The following is a 20,964-nucleotide window of genomic DNA, read 5'->3' as shown; positions in this document are numbered from 1 at the left end:
ATTTAGCGAATCCTGCTTTGAGCAGGGGGTTGGACCAGATGGCCTAGGAGGTCCCTTCCAACTCTGCGATTCTATGATTCTATGAACCAATATCTAAAACTTAGTCATATCTAATGCAAAAGGTGTGCAATAAGAGGAAACATTGACATGTATTCCTTCCCCTCAGGAGACTTCACCAAAAACTCTAAACTCTTGTGAGCATATTTCCCCATTAACCGTTGTATGTTGTGCGTTAAGTAGTGGAAAGTAAATATATACAGTGGGGCAAAAAAGTATTTAGTCAGTCAGCAATAGTGCAAGTTCCACCACTTAAAAAGATGAGAGGTGTCTGTAATTTACATCATAGGTAGACCTCAACTATGGGAGACAAACTGAGAAAAAAAAAATCCAGAAAATCACATTATCTGTTTTTTTTTTCATTTTATTTGCATATTATGGTGGAAAATAAGTATTTGGTCAGAAACAAGCAATCAAGATTTCTGGCTCTCACAGACCTGTAACTTCTTCTTTAAGAGTCTCCTCTTTCCTCCACTCATTACCTGTAGTAATGGCACCTGTTTAAACTTGTTATCAGTATAAAAAGACACCTGTGCACACCCTCAAACAGTCTGACTCCAAACTCCACTATGGTGAAGACCAAAGAGCTGTCAAAGGACACCAGAAACAAAATTGTAGCCCTGCACCAGGCTGGGAAGACTGAATCTGCAATAGCCAACCAGCTTGGAGTGAAGAAATCAACTGTGGGAGCAATAATTAGAAAATGGAAGACATACAAGACCACTGATAATCTCCCTCGATCTGGTGCTCCACGCAAAATCCCTCCCCGTGGGGTCAGAATGATCACAAGAACGGTGAGCAAAAATCCCAGAACCACGCGGGGGGACCTAGTGAATGAACTGCAGAGAGCTGGGACCAATGTAACAAGGCCTACCATAAGTAACACACTACGCCACCATGGACTCAGATCCTGCAGTACCAGACGTGTCCCACTGCTTAAGCCTGTACATGTCCGGGCCCGTCTGAAGTTTGCTAGAGAGCATTTGGATGATCCAGAGGAGTTTTGGGAGAATGTCCTATGGTCTGATGAAACCAAACTGGAACTGTTTGGTAAAAAACACAACTTGTCGTGTTTGGAGGAAAAAGAATACTGAGTTGCATCCATCAAACACCATACCTACTGTAAAGCATGGTGGTGGAAACATCATGCTTTGGGGCTGTTTCTCTGCAAAGGGGCCAGGATGACTGATCCGGGTACATGAAAGAATGAATGGGGCCATGTATCGTGAGATTTTGAGTGCAAACCTCCTTCCATCAGCAAGGGCATTGAAGATGAAACGTGGCTGGGTCTTTCAACATGACAATGATCCAAAGCACACCGCCAGGGCAACGAAGGAGTGGCTTCGTAAGAAGCATTTCAAGGTCCTGGAGTGGCCTAGCCAGTCTCCAGATCTCAACCCTATAGAAAACCTTTGGAGGGAGTTGAAAGTCCGTGTTGCCAAGCGAAAAGCCAAAAACATCACTGCTCTAGAGGAGATCTGCATGGAGGAATGGGCCAACATACCAACAACAGTGTGTGGCAACCTTGTGAAGACTTACAGAAAACGTTTGACCTCTGTCATTGCCAACAAAGGATATATCACAAAGTATTGAGATGAAATTTTGTTTCTGACCAAATACTTATTTTCCACCATAATATGCAAATAAAATGAAAAAAAAAACAGACAATGTGATTTTCTGGATTTTTTTTCTCAGTTTGTCTCCCATAGTTGAGGTCTACCTATGATGTAAATTACAGACGCCTCTCATCTTTTTAAGTGGTGGAACTTGCACTATTGCTGACTGACTAAATACTTTTTTGCCCCACTGTAATGGATCCTTCTTCTGTCCCTAACATATCCGAATATGGAAACGTAACATGTCTACGAGCCCCCGCTGAATTATGACGCTCGGTGTATATCCTGTCCGCAAGGAATGCAAAGACTCTGAAATAGAATTATCTTTAGATTTTAGGGATGAGCTTTACCAGGCTAAAGCATGACATATTTAGATTCTCAACCAATATATAGTATTGAGTATTTCTTCTTTACTACTGGAAAATTCTGAGCCCCTGAAACAAACTGGAGGAGGAAATGACATCTGTGAAATATAATGTTCTGGCCACTTCGTGGTATTGTAAGACTACGATCACTTCCCCCTAAACAAAAAAAGAAAATCTCTCCGTCCTTGGGTCTTCCTCTTCTCAATGTTGCGAAAGCCAAAAGTTGTGTGCGAGTTTAGTTACCGTCAATATTTCCCTAGGAAAAAAAAAAAACAACTTTGTGAATGACCTTGCAATCATTTCCAATTTGGTGGACTATCGCAAAGTAACTTGTAACTGCACAATACAGATGTAGTAATGCGAAAATCACAGTGCTGCACCCTTTCATATGGTGCACTACACAAATAGATCAGATGCCCCAGCGGGATTTTTATGCAGTGTAGTGCACCATCTGTTAAAAGGAATCTGTCACCAAGTTTTTACTATTTAATCTGAGAGCAGCATGTAGAGGCTCAGACCCTGAATCCAGTGATGTATCACTTACTGGGCTGTGTCTTGTTGCTGCAATAAAATCAATGTTTTATCAGGAGCAGATTATCATTACAGGACTAGTTGTCTCGTGCCATGTAGTCCTCCTGCTCTGTATAACCCCGCCCCCAACCACTGATTGGCAGTGTACACCGAAAGCTGCTAATCAGTGGTGTGGGTGGGTAATCCTGAGCTCAGCATTCAGTGAACCGCTAAATCTGCCTCAGAGAGAGAATAATTTTATCAAAATTACAGCAGGCAGCCCAGTAAGTGATACATATGTAGAATCAGAGTCTCAAACCCTACATTATGTTGCTCTCAGATTAGATAGCAAATACTTGCGGACATATTGCCTTTAAGATGGCAATTGCTACATCTGTAATGTCTGACTTTCATTTGAGCTCAATCAGTTGGGTTTTCATATTGGCATGCAAAGGTGTACCAGCCACTAACTTGACCACAGGGGTGAAATTTTGATGATAGTGGCGCTCACCTACACTCTTTGCCAAGAAACCCGTCAAGTTGACAACTGGTACCTCTGTAGCCCTGGCATAACTTGGAGAGTTGGGCAGACGCAGTCCAGCAAAAGCAAAGCTTATCCTCTAATATCCTCTAATGAGCCCAGTCTCTGTGGTGGTAACCGGCCCCTATATGTACAAGGTGTATGCGACCTTGGAGATAAAATTTGCAGCTCGGGTCCATTTTACCATATGAGATCTTCACTAAGATTACAAGGCAATTAATGTATGGATGAGAGTGGTCCAGTGGAATTATTTTGCCCACCATATCCACTGGTGATTTCCAGTATTTGTATAAAAGAAAAGACAGACGCGATGCCATATCTTCAACTGCACCATATTGCTCAAAAAGTTTATCCATGACATTTCAGAAAATGTCAATAAGGTCGCGTGTCTTCCAGGATGTGGTTTTCACTTCAAGAAAAAAATTTAAGAAACCTCAAAGACATAGGAAGTTAATTTCAGCTTATTGAGCAGAAATTCTCCAAATTTTAAAAAATGAAGTTTATGTAGCGAGGAACTCTTCGTCGACTAAATTAAGAAGTTGGGATTTGGCCTTACCATAATCCGAACACATTCGACAACTACCATGCAACTTTATTACTTCAAGTGATCAAGCACTCCATATTAACCCCTTCCCGACATGTGATACTTCATATTTCAGGCCCCTGTCTTTGATGCAAGCTCATCATTGCTGTGATACACCGCCATCATCTGCCTCTAACAGGAGCAGCTGGAGCTGAGCTCTGTTCACTGCTGTTATCCACTTAAATGCCACTGTCTATCTCAGACAGCGGCATTTACAGTGCACAGACCGGGGCAGTATACCATTTGCCTTCCCCTGCGATGTGATCACGAGGCACTGATGAAGACCCCCATGTCAGTCACAATGGTACACCTTTAAAAACCAGCATGTGGCCAGTCTGGTCAGGCGATTTCCTAAGGGACCTAACATTAATTAAGAAAAAACATTTTCTTCCATTAATTATAAAGAAGTATGAAAAAAACAAACAGTACACATATGCATTTTTGGCACCAAAGGAGTACGGTTGCCACAGTGGCCTTACCTCCCTCCAAGGGGGAATGATGTCATGCTTGGAAGCAAGGAAGGGATCTCTTTATCAGGTAGTTCCAGCATACAACACAGTTCCTGCTCCAGGCCAGCAGAGGGAGCTCTACACCCGACTTCAGGGGAGCTGCTCTCTTTGGTCAGGAGGAGGAAGTTAGGGAGTTAGTTGATGCCTGAGCAGGGTGAAGAGAGAAGGTGCGGAGAGGAGCAGGGGACAGGAGCATAGCAGAGCTCATCCCCAAGCTTGAGCGCCAGAGACAGGACGCTGGAGTCCGAGGCTGTGTGGGAACTAAAGGTCCCACCGCAGATTCCGGAGGAAAGGAGGCCCAGATCCTCTGTCCCCAAGTGAGACTTGATGACACAGCAGCACCTGTGAGCCGGAGACGCCATAAAGGAGCGATCACTGAAGTAGGCTACAGCTGCCTGTCATGCGAGTGGAGTTCTACCTAAGTAGCAGACATGGAGAGGAGCTTGAATAGAGTCCACAGCAGCAAGTACCTCAGAGAATAGAGCTAGAGAGGAGACCAGACAACCCATCTGAATAAGGAGATTCCCAAATGTTTGCAGGTTGACCATCTCCAGAGCCATCTGTAACCTGAGCCCAGGACTGTACCTACACAGCTCAGTAAAAGGTAAAGGAAACTTCATTCTGTTGTGTCCTCTAGTTATTCCTGCGTCACCTATCCAACTCTGCTACACCTATCATTCTCAAACATATCATTTTCACTACCACCACTGCCCTTGGGACAAAGCTCTGCCTGTGGAGAGCTATACCAACTCTGCTCCATCATACCATCTGTCCCAGAGGATCTGCCCTGCAGCGCTGGTCACCTCTGATCAGACCCCACATGTGGCGTCACAAATAGAGTTGAGCGAAATGGGTCGAAAAATTTCAAAAGTCGCCTACTTTTGGCAAAGTCGGGTTTCATGAAACGAAACCCGACCCTAGGATGAGGTCGGCCACGAGGTCGGCGACTTACGCGCCAAAGTCGCGTTTCAAAAGTTTGTTTTGCGCTCTTTTTCAGCCAATCAGGATCCATGGACACTGTGGGCAACGTGATGACATAGGCACGGGTCACCACCATCTTTCAGAAGGGCATGCAAGTGATTGGCTTGCTTTGGGGGGCATCACAGGGGGTATAAAAGGGCGTGCACGCCGACAGCCATGTTACTCATGCTGATCTCAGAATAGGGAGAGCTGCTGCTGCTGCTGATTTTGTAGGGAGAGCGTTAGGCAGGGAAGAAGACACCAAAAACTGCTTCTGCTGCTAGCGATTTTGCCTGTACAACACACCAGTCACTGTGTGTGCAGTGCAAGGGGAGGCTATATAGTGGTGTATCAGTGGTGTTGGTTGTTGGGCTGCCTTCTAAGGCTTCCTGACATTCCTGCATTGCTGTTTACCCACTGCTCCGCAAACTGCTTTTTTAAAAGCAATCCCAATTTTTTTTTTTGTCCTGCTGAGAAGAAAAAAAAACTGCTTCTGCTGCTAGCGATTTTGCCTGTACAACACATCAGTCACTGTGTGTGCAGTGCAAGGGGAGGCTATATAGTGGTGTATCAGTGGTGTTGGTTGTTGGGCTGCCTTCTAAGGCTTCCTGACATTCCTGCATTGCTGTTTACCCACTGCTCCGCAAACTGCTTTTTTAAAAGCAATCCCAATTTTTTTTTTTGTCCTGCTGAGGTACTGAGCGTGCATTTTTTCACACCATACAGCGGTGTACGCTCCTCACACAGTACCGTGTAACGGCTGTTATCACAGCCACAGTGAAGCTATCAGTGTGTCACTCTGTGAGAATAAAACGAGGACATGTTCCGTTCTTACAGACCTGCACTCTAGGGAGATTCCTATTCTGCCCAATTCTACATACACCTTGTAGTTTGTGATACACTAGCCAATTTCTGCCTGTGACATAGCGCTGTGATATTCAGTGGGCCTCACACAATCCATAAGTGTCCAGTGTCCACAAGTGTGTGCAGAAATTCAAAATCTCCCTTATCCTCTAGTCACTTTGGTCACAGCTGTGCCATCGAGCCTGTGACAGAGCGCTCAGATATTCATTGGGCCTCACTCAATCCAAAAGTGTCCAGTGTCCACAAGTGTCTGCTGAAATTCAAAATCTCCTTTATCCTCTAGTCACTTTTGTCACAGCTGTGCCATCGAGCCTGTGACATAGCGCTCAGATATTCAGTGGGCCTCACACAATCCAAAAGTGTCCAGTGTCCACAAGTGTCTGCAGAAATTCAAAATCTCCCTTATCCTCTCGTCACTTTTGTCACAGCTGTGCCATCAAGCCTGTCACATAGCGCTCAGATATTCATTGGGCCTCACACAATCCAAAAGTGTCCAGTGTCCACAAGTGTCTGCTGAAATTCAAAATCTCACTTATCCTCTAGTCACTTTGGTCACAGCTGTGCCATCGAGCCTGTCACATAGCGCTCAGATATTCATTGGGCCTCACACAATCCAAAAGTGTCCAGTGTCCACAAGTGTCTGCTGAAATTCAAAATCTCCCTTATCCTCTAGTCACTTTGGTCACAGCTGTGCCATCGAGCCTGTCACATAGCGCTCAGATATTCATTGGGCCTCACACAATCCAAAAGTGTCCAGTGTCCACAAGTGTCTGCTGAAATTCAAAATCTCCCTTATCCTCTAGTCACTTTTGTCACAGCTGTGCCATCGAGCCTGTGACATAGCGCTCAGATATCAGTGGGCCTCACACAATCCAAAAGTGTCCAGTGTCCACAAGTGTCTGCTGAAATTCAAAATCTCTCTTATCCTCTAGTCACTTTGGTCACAGCTGTGCCATCGAGCCTGTCACATAGCGCTCAGATATCAGTGGGCCTCACACAATCCAAAAGTGTCCAGTGTCCACAAGTGTCTGCAGAAATTCAAAATCTCCCTTATCCTCTCGTCACTTTTGTCACAGCTGTGCCATCGAGCCTGTCACATAGCGCTCAGATATTCATTGGGCCTCACACAATCCAAAAGTGTCCAGTGTCCACAAGTGTCTGCTGAAATTCAAAATCTCCCTTATCCTCTAGTCACTTTTGTCACAGCTGTGCCATCGAGCCTGTGACATAGCGCTCAGATATCAGTGGGCCTCACACAATCCAAAAGTGTCCAGTGTCCACAAGTGTCTGCAGAAATTCAAAATCTCCCTTATCCTCTCGTCACTTTTGTCACAGCTGTGCCATCGAGCCTGTCACATAGCGCTCTGATATTCATTGGGCCTCACACAATCCAAAAGTGTCCAGTGTCCACAAGTGTCTGCTGAAATTCAAAATCTCCCTTATCCTCTAGTCACTTTTGTCACAGCTGTGCCATCGAGCCTGTGACATAGCGCTCAGATATCAGTGGGCCTCACACAATCCAAAAGTGTCCAGTGTCCACAAGTGTCTGCTGAAATTCAAAATCTCCCTTATCCTCTAGTCACTTTTGTCACAGCTGTGCCATCGAGCCTGTGACATAGCGCTCAGATATCAGTGGGCCTCACACAATCCAAAAGTGTCCAGTGTCCACAAGTGTCTGCTGAAATTCAAAATCTCCCTTATCCTCTAGTCACTTTGGTCACAGCTGTGCCATCGAGCCTGTCACATAGCGTTCAGATATCAGTGGGCCTCACACAATCCAAAAGTGTCCAGTGTCCACAAGTGTCTGCAGAAATTCAAAATCTCCCTTATCCTCTCGTCACTTTTGTCACAGCTGTGCCATCGAGCCTGTCACATAGCGCTCAGATATTCATTGGGCCTCACACAATCCAAAAGTGTCCAGTGTCCACAAGTGTCTGCTGAAATTCAAAATCTCCCTTATCCTCTAGTCACTTTTGTCACAGCTGTGCCATCGAGCCTGTGACATAGCGCTCAGATATCAGTGGGCCTCACACAATCCAAAAGTGTCCAGTGTCCACAAGTGTCTGCAGAAATTCAAAATCTCCCTTATCCTCTCGTCACTTTTGTCACAGCTGTGCCATCGAGCCTGTCACATAGCGCTCAGATATTCATTGGGCCTCACACAATCCAAAAGTGTCCAGTGTCCACAAGTGTCTGCTGAAATTCAAAATCTCACTTATCCTCTAGTCACTTTTGTCACAGCTGTGCCATCGAGCCTGTGACATAGCGCTCAGATATCAGTGGGCCTCACACAATCCAAAAGTGTCCAGTGTCCACAAGTGTGTGCAGAAATTCAAAATCTCCCTTATCCTCTAGTCACTTTGGTCACAGCTGTGCCATCGAGCCTGTGACAGAGCGCTCAGATATTCAGTGGGCCTCACACAATCCAAAAATGTCCAGTGTCCACAAGTGTGTGCAGAAATTCAAAATCTCCCTTATCCTCTAGTCACTTTGGTCACAGCTGTGCCATCGAGCCTGTGACAGAGCGCTCAGATATTCAGTGGGCCTCACACAATCCAAAAGTGTCCAGTGTCCACAAGTGTCTGCAGAAATTCACATTATAGTAATTTACATTACTATATAGTTTGTTGGATTTTGTCTACATTTCTACCAAAAATGAGGAAGGCTGGTGGAAGAGGCCGTGGAATTGGGCGGGGGTTGGCAGCTGGTAATGATGGTGTTGGTGGTGGATCTGATGGTAGTGGCAAGAGCAAAATAGGACCGAATGCAGGAGGTGTTGAGCCTGCGTCATCATCTGGCTACATAAGGCCTTGAACGCTTAGTTTTCTAGGAGTTGGCAAACCGCTTTTAAAGCCAGAGCATCAGGAAAAAGTTTTGTCTTACATTGCTGACTCAGCCACCAGCTCTATCGCCTCCTCTTCTTCAGTTGTAAAAAGTAAAAGCACTGAGTCGTCATTGGAGGCTCATGTTCATGAACCACACCTTTCCTTGTGTCCTTCACCCCAACCAAGATTGAAGGATGATGCAGGCCATACTACTGATTACTCCATGGAGCTGTTTTCACATACCATGCCTGGATTATCAAGTGAAATGGTGAATTACCCAGGCCAAGATGAATCTGACATGGAGTGCACTGATGCACAGCCGCTGATGGATGATTCTGCTGGTACATTCACTCAGAGCACTACATTGTCCTCGCAGTGTACAGAGCCAGATTCTGACCCTGATGAGACTCAGGTGCCCCTTCGAGCACAATATACCACCATACACGGTGACACAGAGGAAGGTGCACATGACATAGAAGAGGAGGTGATGGATGACCCAGTTGTTGACCCAGATTGGCATCCATTGGGGGAAGAGGGTGCTGCTTCCAATAGCTCAGATGAGGAGCATCCACAGCAGACATCGACATCGCAACAGCTGTTATCTGGCAGGCGCGGAGCACTCCAAAGACAGGTTCCAAACATCAAAAGAGTTGCTGGACAGCTTGTCCAGAGGGTCAAAAGATCACAGTGTGCTAGGCCGCAAAATGTCTGCCAAAGTAGGAAGAGTGCAGTGTGGCACTTTTTTGAACAAAGTCCTCATGATCAGGCCAAGGTTATCTGTAAGAAGTGCGCAAAGACCTTTAGCCGAGGGAAAAATCTGAAAAATTTGAATACCAGTTGCATGCTTAGACATTTAACCAGCATGCCCTTGCAAACGTGGACACAACACCAAACCTCAAGTTCCACATGTGCAACTGATCACAACGAAGGTAGTCAGCAACGCTACATTGTTTCCCCCACTGTAAGCCCACCGGTTAGCACAGCAGCAAATGTTGAGGTGTCGTTGCAAGGCCACAGCAGTCAGGGAATCCCACTGTTATATCAACGAAAGACTGATTCTAGGCCATCAGAAAGAACACCAACTCCATCACCATCATCAACCCTCTCTCAGTCCGCCCTGTCCACCGCTACTTCCACCATATGCAGCTCTCAAATCCAGCTCACCCTCCCAGACACTATGAGTAGGTCAAGAAAGTACTCAGTCTCTCATCCGCGTACACTGGGTTTGAACGACCACATTGCCAAACTAATCTCGTTTGAGATGATGCCCTTTCGGTTGGTGGAAAGCGCAGCTTTCAGCGAACTCATGGCCTATGCAGTACCACGCTATGACTTACCCAGTCTCCACTTCTTCTCTCACAAAGCCATCCCAGCCCTCCACCATCATGTGAAAGACCGCATTGTCCATGCACTCAAGCAGTCAGTGAGTGGAAAGGTGCACCTCACAACTGATGCATGGTCCAGTCGGCATGGCCAGGGCCGTTACGTGTCCATCACTGCGCACTGGGTTAATGTGGTGGATGCAGGGTCCACAGGGGACAGCGGTGGTGGGACAGTGCTGCCTAGCCCACGGTATAGGAAACAGTTGGCTGTAGGCGTTCGACCCTCCTCCTCCTCCAGAAGCGGAAGCTCGTCCACAGAGCGCAGTCGTACGAGCACTCCATCTGCAGCTGCCACTGTTGCACACGAGGTGTCCCCCTATCGAGCAGCTAGTGGAAAGCGTCAGCAGGCAGTGTTGCAGATGATGTGTTTGGGCGACAGACACACCGCCGAGGTGCTGGCCGAGTACTTTCAGCGACAAACTGAGTCATGGCTGTACAGTGTACATCTTGAGGCAGGCAAGGTAGTTAGTGATAACGGGCGTAATTTTGTGGCAGCCATAGCCCTTTCAAAACTCAGCCACATACCTTGCTTGGCTCACACCTTGAACCTGGTGGTGCAGTGCTTCCTCAAAAATTATCCGGAGTTAACAGCCCTGCTCCAGAAGGTGCGAAGACTGTGCGCGCACATCCGCCAGTCGCCTGTACACTCCGTTCGTATGCAGAAGCTGCAGCGATTGCTCCACCTTCCCAACCACCGCCTCATTATCGACATTGCAACAAGGTGGAACTCCACCCTGCACATGGTGGAGCGACTGTGCGAGCAGAGGCAGGCCATAATGCATTTGTGGGAGGATACACGGCCAGGCACTTTGAGAGCAGACATGGAATTGACCGGTGTGCAGTGGTCGAAGCTGAAAGACCTCTGTAAAGTCCTTCAGTGTTTTGAGGAATGCACACGGCTGGTAAGTGCAGACGACGCCATCCTAAGCATGAGCATCCCACTTATGCGTCTGCTCATGCAAACTTTGACGCACCTTAAGGAGCAGGCTTCTGCAGCCAATGTTGATGAGGAGGAAGAGGAGGAGGGAATCCTTGATGACATTCAGCCATTGTCTGCTCAGGGACCTCTCCTGGACGAGGTGGAGGAAGAAGAGGAGGAGGAGGAGGATGATGGGGATGATTACTTAGGGGAGGAGGATGCATCTCGTGGGGCAAGTGAAAATGTTGGCGTGGCAAGGTCTGGTACAGGGTTTGTGCGTGACTGGAGGGATGTGGATTTGCCAGAAAGTGCTCCTCCAACCAGCACTCGCAGTGCATCATTGACACCGGGAACATTGGCCCACATGTCAGATTATGCCTTGCAGATCCTAAAAAGGGACCCCCGCATTGCCAAAATGATGAACGATGACGACTACTGGTTGGCCAGCATCCTGGATCCACGCTATAAAGGCAAATTACAAAACATCATGCCACAGGAGAACCTTGACTTAATATTGGCTAATAAACAAGCAACTCTGGTAAATCGGTTGCTTGAGGCATTCCCAGCACACAGCAGCGGTGATGGTTCTCACACGAGCCGTACGGGCCGGGGGCAGCTTGGCCGAGGTGTTCGTGGTGCACACAGCAGAAGTGGAGTTGGAGACAGGGGTTTCATGACAATGTTGTGGACTGATTTTTCAAGTACCGCTCACACAACTGGTAATACTGCATCGATGGAAAGTGACAGGAGACAGCAGTTGTCAACTATGGTTACAAACTAGTTTTCCTCCCATATCGATGTTCTCCCACACAGGTCATTCCCCTTTGACTATTGGGCCGCTAAACTGGACACCTGGCCTGAATTGGCACAATATGCCTTACAGGAGCTCGCTTGCCCAGCTGCAAGTGTGCTATCGGAAAGAGTCTTCAGTGCAGCTGGATCAATCCTGACAGAAAAAAGGACTCGTCTGTCAACCCAAAATGTGGATGATCTAACCTTCATTAAAATGAACCACGCATGGGTTTCCAAGGATTTTGTCCCACCTTCCCCTGATGACACATAGGGTGACAGAAAAATGGCTTGCTTTGGTCCACCTCTTCCTGGGACTTGACCTATTTCACCTTTTGCATCAGCTGAATGTCCAACATCAACATATGCCACTTTCTAAAACTCCCTAACTGTGCTGCCTCCCCCCCCCATGGCCGGGGTCACCACCTAGCGCACGACACCGTGCGAGTGCCGTTGCCCTGGACAGGTGGGTAGGCCGACTCTTGGGCGCGGGCACTGGCACAGGGTCCTTCATAGTGCAATCAAGTGTCTCTGACGGTGGTGGTGCACACCCGCCGTCAGACACACCGCCGTACTATGAGGGGCCCAGTGCCAGTACCGACTCCCACGAGTGGGCCCCCCTTGCTTGGGCAGGGCCCCAGCATTTGCAATCTTTACCTCTCCCTGCTCCTCCGCTGTGTAGTCTGGGCCGTCAAATCCATACTGTGCCTGACACCGTCTGAGCCTGCCTCCTGATGTATAGACATATATTTTGAATGTGTACGCTATCCATACATGTTATCCGGGAAATGGTACCCTTTCTAACCTTTGTGCAATCATGTGCAATCCATACTGGGCCTAACACCGTCTGAGCCTGCCTCCTGATGTATAGACATATATTTTGAATGTGTACGCTATCCATACATGTTATCTGGGGATACGGTACCCTTTCTAACCTTTGTGCAATCACGTGCAATCCATACTGGGCCTAACACCGTCTGAGCCTGCCTCCTGATGTATAGACATATATTTTGAATGTGTACGCTATCCATACATGTTATCCGGGGAAACGGTACCCTTTCTAACCTTTGTGCAATCACGTGCAATCCATACTGGGCCTAACACCGTCTGAGCCTGCCTCCTGATGTATAGACATATATTTTGAATGTGTACGCTATCCATACATGTTATCCGGGGATACGGTACCTTTTCTAACCTTTGTGCAATCACGTGCAATCCATACTGGGCCTAACACCATCTGAGCCTGCCTCCTGATGTATAGACATATATTTTGAATGTGTACGCTATCCATACATGTTATCTGGGGATACGGTACCCTTTCTAACCTTTGTGCAATCACGTGCAATCCATGCTGGGTCTAACACCGTCTGAGCCTGCCTCCTGATGTATAGACATATATTTTGAATGTGTACGCTATCCATACATGTTATCCGGGGATACGGTACCCTTTCTAACCTTTGTGCAATCACGTGCAATCCATACTGGGCCTAACACCGTCTGAGCCTGCCTCCTGATGTATAGACATATATTTTGAATGTGTACGCTATCCATACATGTTATCTGGGGATACGGTACCCTTTCTAACCTTTGTGCAATCACGTGCAATCCATACTGGGCCTAACACCGTCTGAGCCTGCCTCCTGATGTATAGACATATATTTTGAATGTGTACGCTATCCATACATGTTATCCGGGGAAACGGTACCCTTTCTAACCTTTGTGCAATCACGTGCAATCCATACTGGGCCTAACACCGTCTGAGCCTGCCTCCTGATGTATAGACATATATTTTGAATGTGTACGCTATCCATACATGTTATCCGGGGATACGGTACCTTTTCTAACCTTTGTGCAATCACGTGCAATCCATACTGGGCCTAACACCGTCTGAGCCTGCCTCCTGATGTATAGACATATATTTTGAATGTGTACGCTATCCATACATGTTATCTGGGGATACGGTACCCTTTATAACCTTTGTGCAATCACGTGCAATCCATACTGGGCCTAACACCGTCTGAGCCTGCCTCCTGATGTATAGACATATATTTTGAATGTGTACGCTATCCATACATGTTATCCGGGGAAACGGTACCCTTTCTAACCTTTGTGCAATCACGTGCAATCCATACTGGGCCTAACACCGTCTGAGCCTGCCTCCTGATGTATAGACATATATTTTGAATGTGTACGCTATCCATACATGTTATCCGGGGATACGGTACCTTTTCTAACCTTTGTGCAATCACGTGCAATCCATACTGGGCCTAACACCGTCTGAGCCTGCCTCCTGATGTATAGACATATATTTTGAATGTGTACGCTATCCATACATGTTATCCGGGGATACGGTACCCTTTCTAACCTTTGTGCAATCACGTGCAATCCATACTGGGCCTAACACCGTCTGAGCCTGCCTCCTGATGTATAGACATATATTTTGAATGTGTACGCTATCCATACATGTTATCTGGGGATACGGTACCCTTTCTCACCTTTGTGCAATCATGTGTAATCCATACTGGGCGTGAGAACGGCTGGCGAGCTGTTAAGCAAGCTACAGCACCTGTGGTTTGCACACGTAAGTTTTTCATTTTTTCAGGAATGACGGTTAGGCCTAATTCCGGAACTGCGGTTGACCTGCACTTACTGGGAAATCATTGTTCGCGGGTAATAATTGTAATCAGTGATCCCCATCACTAACGTTGTTCAGCGGGTTATCTGCACCTGTAAGCGACAAACGCTGGCCTTTTCAGTGTAGCGCACATGCAGCCACGGACATGTAAGGGCATGACACACCAGTTATTTGCCAATCTCTTGTGCCAGAGCCTCACGTGTCCCTCTAGTAAGCCGGACTCGGACCGCGGGGCATGACGGAGTCTCGTTCGTTAACGGAATTAAGCTTGCAATGTGTGCATCTGTTCTGTAGCTGGCATGGTTGAGGTATCCCAGGTGGAGTCGAATTTAACCGTAGGCTCCACTCCTGGTGGTGCCCTTCTGGACATTCCTTTAAGGTTCAGCTTTGCAACCATACTGCCCACGTAAAACAAACACTTTGCCTTCATGAACGCTGTTTGGAGGGTCATGACTCGTGGGAATAACGCCGCCCAATCAGTTAACCTGCTAGAGAGATCCTTCGTTGCTCCCAAGCATGACATCACACTCCCTAGGAAGAAGGTAATGCCACTGTGACGACCGTACTCCTGGGGGCGACACAAGTGCACTGATGCCCAGCCACTGCTCGATGAATCTGCTGGTACATTGACCCAGACCACTACATTCCCCTCGCACGCTACACGACCTGAATCTGACCCTGATGAAACTCAGGTTACCCTTCCCATATACAGTTCCATCTTACACGGTGACAAAGAGGAAGCTGCAGATGAAAGTGCAGGTTCGGCCCACCTGCCATCAGACACACCACCGTACTATCAGGGGCCCTGTGCCAGTGCCGTCGCCAACGAGTGGGCCCCCCCTGCTTGCTCAGGATCACAGCACTTGCAAAGTTGAAATACTGTGCAGTGAGATGGAAGATGGGGACGGCGAGGAGTCCAGACAAGTACAGGGATTCCCTAGCGAGGAGACTTATTTGATTGTTTTCAATGTTGGGACAGCAATTTTTGGGGAGCACTATACTCTGGAGAATGATAGATGGGGCCCACCATACACTGGAACATTCCAAAGGTGGACATCAGACACTGGAGCAGCATTTACAGGGCCCATTATACACTAGAGCATTAGAAATGGGGCCCAGTATGTTTGGAGCATTATTTGGGCCCATAAGACAGTGGAGCTTCATCCATGGGGACCAACATATACTGTAGCATTATGTGGAGCTCATCATATACTGTTTCAAACATTATATGGGACCAATGATTCTGTATGGAGAAATAGATGGGCCTCGTCATGAGATGTAAAAAGTGAAGTATTTTTCATTGTACTATACCGCTATTTCTCTGCCGTATCGGAGCATGATGAGTTGTGGTATGTGTTAAAGGGGCGCTCTTTCGCCCAGGGCACATGAAAACCTGCAGCCAGCCCTCCCCCCCACAACTTTAGCCAAATAACCCCCATTTTTCAGTGCGTAACTTGTATTATGAAGTTAATTAAGGTTGACAAGCTTAAGTAAGAAGAATTGATGCTTTTGGCATTCAAATGGGCACTGTTGGTGTGTTTCCTGTCCTCCTCTCACTGCCGACTTTTATTCCCCATTGACTTACATTGGGTTTCGTGTTTCGGGACGACCCCGACTTTTCCCTATAATCGGACGATCTTGCTCGACCCGACTTTTGGAAAAGTCGGGTTTCACGAAACGAAACTCGACCCTAAAAAAATAAAAGTCGCTCAACTCTAGTCACAAACAATTTACAAACTCTTTATTTTCCTCTTGTAAATATCCCCTCTTTATTCAATGCCCAGGGCCACGGACCAGGTCACCGCCTCTGTGACACTGCCCCTTTAAGAAGCGGCCCGGTACCGAGTACCCCACGGCCCTGGCGGGTGCTCTACATTCATGCGGAAAAAAATCAAAATGCCAATATTGCATTTTTGGTTGCCACAGCTCTGTGAAAAAGTACAGTGAAAAGCTGTCAAACTGCCAAATCAACCCCAAAATGGTATCACTAAAAATGCCACTTCGGCAAACAAAAAACAAGCTTCTACAGCCACAAAAAGAAAACATTATGGGTCTCGGAAACTAGCGATGCAAGCAAAAATTTTTCTTTTTACTAATAAAGAAAAAGTACTGTATACAAGTTTGACATCGCTGTAATAACACATTCCTGGAGAATCACGCTGACAAGTCCTTTTTACCAAACAATAAATGACATGAAAGCAAACAAAACCAAAGAATTACTACACATGAATTTTATTTCCCGTTTTCATTGTATAGTAAAATTAATAAAGCCAATTATAACTACAACTCATCCTGCACCAAACCAAGCTCTCAGACATCTATATGGACAGAAAAATAAAAAAGTAATGGCTCTTGGAAGAAGGGGAGGAAAAAATGAAAGCGCAAAAATGGAAAATCGTCGTGTCAGGCAGAAGTTAAATGTGCTTTTACATTCTGTACCTGTATTGTTCTCCTCCTGCTTCTACCTCGGTCTCTCCATACCCAGAACACTTGCGAGTCCTGAACTTACTGACATGATCACACACTAATACCCGACATTTGTTGGATATTTCAGAAAAGAAGCATTTTCTGAAGAAAGAGGCGCTCGGAGAGGAGTAAAGAAAGTCATGGTGGTTGTGACAGATGGAGAATCTCATGATGGTTTTCTCTTGAAAAATGTGACTGATGAATGCGAACGTGATGGAATTGAAACTTACGCCATTGCTGTAAGTATTTTATAATGGCCTACTAAACTATATGGCTATGCACACTAAAAGCGTCCATGTTTTTCTACCAAAATATTGGTCTAAAATGGTATTGACAGCTAGATAATCTATAAACTAATTATATGGCTGCATCTGTCTTTTTAGGCTGATTGCAGTCGACCCCATTGTGTGGGGAGAGTTTACAAGATTTAGTGATACTCACCTTTTTCAAACTTCATTTGCCACATAGCCAAAGGCATGCCTTGCCGGAGGACCAGTCTTGCCCCGTCTGCCAATAGCACACCCATTGAGGCGTGGCTGAGATCCCCGATCCGGCCTCACTCTTTCCACCCTGAAGTTTGCACTCCGCAGCTACCTGTGAACGGCGTGACTTTCAGCTGTCATATGGCGCCGCTATATACCACCTTAGTGATAAATATCATTGAAGGAGCAGTACAGACACCTCAGGGCGCTGAGTAAGTTTTACCGCTCCTTACAGCTCTGAGCCATGATACATCCCAACCCATAATTAAGATAAACATTAGTGAGTGTATTTCAGATTTAACATCAGTCCACATGTCCATAGTTTATCTGTGTCTGACTATGTAATTGAGAGATAATATGGCGTTAAATATGGTCGTCTCAATGCCTATACCATCTAAGGTCCATATTTGGTGCAGAGTCTCCACTCCATCGCAATTTTCTGGCTCCAGTTCACATAGGATGACCGGTCAATGGCATTCGACAGCACTGTATAATATTTTCTTTTTTTAGGTTCTGTATGACATTCACATATTCAGTGCTGAATATGTTATGTATTATGTAATAAGTGATGGATTAGTGAATAGGATGTAGAATAAAAACATATAAGCAGGGGTATAACGATCACAGCTGCAGAGGTTGCAACCTCCGATGCCAGCTGCTGGGCATCTGTGAAATGTATTGGGTTGCAGAGACCCACCAGCTCCTTGGACCACAAAAGGTTTAGTGACTGCCAGCCTATCAAAAGCTGACAGCTGACATCGGCGTGCCCATCACGGACGGCACATGATGTCACTGCCCACTATCAACCACCATTTAGAGGAGGAAGAAGGCGCTACTCGCCATGGGAGTGAGGAAAGGCAAGAAGAATCAATTTTTTTGTGGTTAAATGTGTGTGAGGAGAATGCCAGAGCAGGGAACATTATTACAAGAAAGGGCCCAGAACAGGGACCAATAATAAGGGATAGAGCACTGGATGGGTGACATAATTACAGAAAAGGTCCACAGCAGGGGGCATTATTATAGGAAGGGACCCATGATGGGGGCTATTATTAAAGGATGAGGTACAGTAAAGAGGACATTTTTACAAAATGGGGCCAGGATAAGGACTATTATTACTGGATGGGGGCCATTATTAAAGGATGGGGGTTAGGATCGGAGACATTTTTTAGTAAAGGGTCCAGGGCGAGGGACATTATCACAGGACAGGAGACATTATTACCGGATGGGGGACATTATTCCCGAATGGGGGCTAGGACAAGGGACATTATTACAGGGCAAGAGATATTATTACAGGACAAGGGACATTATAACAGGAAAAGAGATATTATTACAATATGGGGGACATTATTACAGGATGGGGGCCAGGACGAAGGACATTATTACAGGACAGGAGATATTATTACAGGATGGGGGCCAGGACGAAGGACATTATTACAGGACAGGAGATATTATTACTGCATGGGGGACATTATTAAAGGATGGGGGCCATGACAAGGGACATTATTACAGGACAGAGGACATTAATTTACAGGGGTTCACATATCTAACCAACCTGCTGGTGGGGGCCACGGTTGAAATTTTGCACTAGGGCCCATAGGACTATAGTTACACCACTACATATAGGGATATGTATGCTTAACTTATATAATGAGATTTTTAATTTACATTTATTTATCATTTTAGATTCTTGGAAGCTACAACAGAGGTAACATAAGCACATTGAATCTTGTCAATGAGATACTTTCTATTGCAAGCGAGCCAAAAGAAAAACACTTCTTTAACGTCTCGGAAGAATTGGCTTTGTCAACCATTGTGGAATCATTGGGAGAAAGGATATTTGCCCTAGAAGGTAATATTAGGTGGTACATACTCCTATAACTATAATCCTGACCTATTAACCACTGACATTTACTGACATTTAGGCCTGATTCATTATTGCCTTTGCTCCTGTTTTGTGCCTAGTTTTGTGTGCATCGCTACTTTTTTGGTTTGTACCCAATTCATTATTCTGTTTGTGCATTTTTAAGTCTTTTTTTTTGTTTTCTGCTTTGTGATTAGAATTTAGCTAGTCTAGGTGTTTTCGCCTGATCCATCAATTGCAACTTTTAAAAAATTTGCACAATTTCTCGCAACTCTATCACAGTCCCCCCTGTTATATTTCTATCCATGGTCTTCAAACTTCGCGTCTTTTGCAACATTTTAAAAAGATGAAACTTTTGTGCTCAAAAAGTCGGAAAAATGGTTAATGGTAAGAAAAAAACTTTCTTAACTGTGCGCCAAATTCATGAGTCGTATGCACCATTTTGATAAATTTGGTATAATAAACGTCAGCGAATACCTCATGACAAAAAAGAAAAGTGATGGTAAGAAAAATTGCAAAACATGAATTAAGGAAAAAACAAGATAGTGCCCAATCTTTTTTTACTTCAATGTGACTTTTTCCGATGGTTTATACAAATTCAAGAAACGTGATTTTTAAAAAAAAAAAAAAAAGTCACAGAATTTAGTGCAACTTGACTCCAGTCACCCCACCTCATTTATTTGGCACTTTTTTGTGACATTTGCAAAGCGTGCAACTTTTCCCATTTACACATTGCAAAACCAGTTAATGACACAAAAATAACAATTTTGGGCTGTGCGCAAAATGCAAGAATCACATGAACCATTTTGAGAAATTTGACGCAAAAAACCCACAAGTCAAAAAAGAAAAGTGATTTTAAAAAAAATGCAAATGATGAATCGGGCCCATAATGTATTTCCTAATATTTCATAATATCTAGAGTGCCGTTAGAAGAAAGATTTGCCTATGGCTTTATTCTATGCAGCTCTCCCGGGGCTTGTGTAGTAATTGGGAAGATTTCTCTGCAGGAAGGAGAGGGGTGAAGGTCCTGGGAAGTTCATACTCAGATGAGAAATAAAGGAATTTTTTACAAATAGTGAATTTCATAATAAGAAATGTGCACTGTTACTATACACCTGGTCTGGACCTAATTTCTCCGCCCCGTCCAAATAGGTTGTTATTCTTATAATAATACAGTATAATACTCTGGAACCAGCAGTGTGATCCATACAGTCATCATTATAAATAATGTTTTCAGCAACCTATAATCTATTTATCTGTAATATGCCCGAGCGATGTATTCGTGTGCGACTGTTCACATTACACATATGCATATGGCGGTGTTAAAAAAGTAAAAGTGTGTTTTACTTTATTTCAAATAAAGGACTTTAATCTGGCTGTGTGTTTATTTACAATATAACTATGGGATTAGTAATGAATAAGCATCTTATAGACGCCTCTCCATTACTAAACCGTGGTCTTGATGTCACCGGACAATACAAAGGTGACGTCAACCTCACAAATATGAACCCCACTTGCCACAGCTACAGGGCAAAGCGCCAGAATTGGCGCATTTAATAGATGCGCCTTTCCTGGGCACCTGAGGGCTGCTTTTTTAGGC

General features: G+C 45.5%; 1 protein-coding gene and 1 long non-coding RNA gene across 2 annotated transcripts in view; one reads left to right on the top strand and one right to left on the bottom strand.

The window, feature by feature from the left end:
- The window catches only part of ITGA1 (integrin subunit alpha 1), a 249,680-nt gene that overhangs the window by 104,382 nt on the left and 124,334 nt on the right, over positions 1-20,964 (top strand). The window contains exons 8-9 of the mRNA XM_073583398.1: positions 17,110-17,260; positions 19,187-19,352. Coding sequence (XP_073439499.1) covers positions 17,110-17,260; positions 19,187-19,352 — 317 coding nt within the window. The remainder of the gene's footprint in view (positions 1-17,109; positions 17,261-19,186; positions 19,353-20,964) is intronic.
- Positions 1,989-20,964, bottom strand: part of LOC141096682 (uncharacterized) — a 29,763-nt gene continuing 10,787 nt past the window's right edge. Inside the window, exon 2 of the long non-coding RNA XR_012233751.1 lies at positions 1,989-2,294. This is a non-coding gene — a long non-coding RNA (uncharacterized lncRNA). The remainder of the gene's footprint in view (positions 2,295-20,964) is intronic.

Source organism: Dendrobates tinctorius, unplaced genomic scaffold (genome assembly GCF_039654945.1).
Source record: "Dendrobates tinctorius isolate UK_male_01 unplaced genomic scaffold, ASM3965494v1 ptg000078l, whole genome shotgun sequence".
NCBI classification, from domain to species: domain Eukaryota; kingdom Metazoa; phylum Chordata; class Amphibia; order Anura; family Dendrobatidae; genus Dendrobates; species Dendrobates tinctorius.
This window is presented reverse-complemented; position numbering and strand designations above follow the sequence as displayed.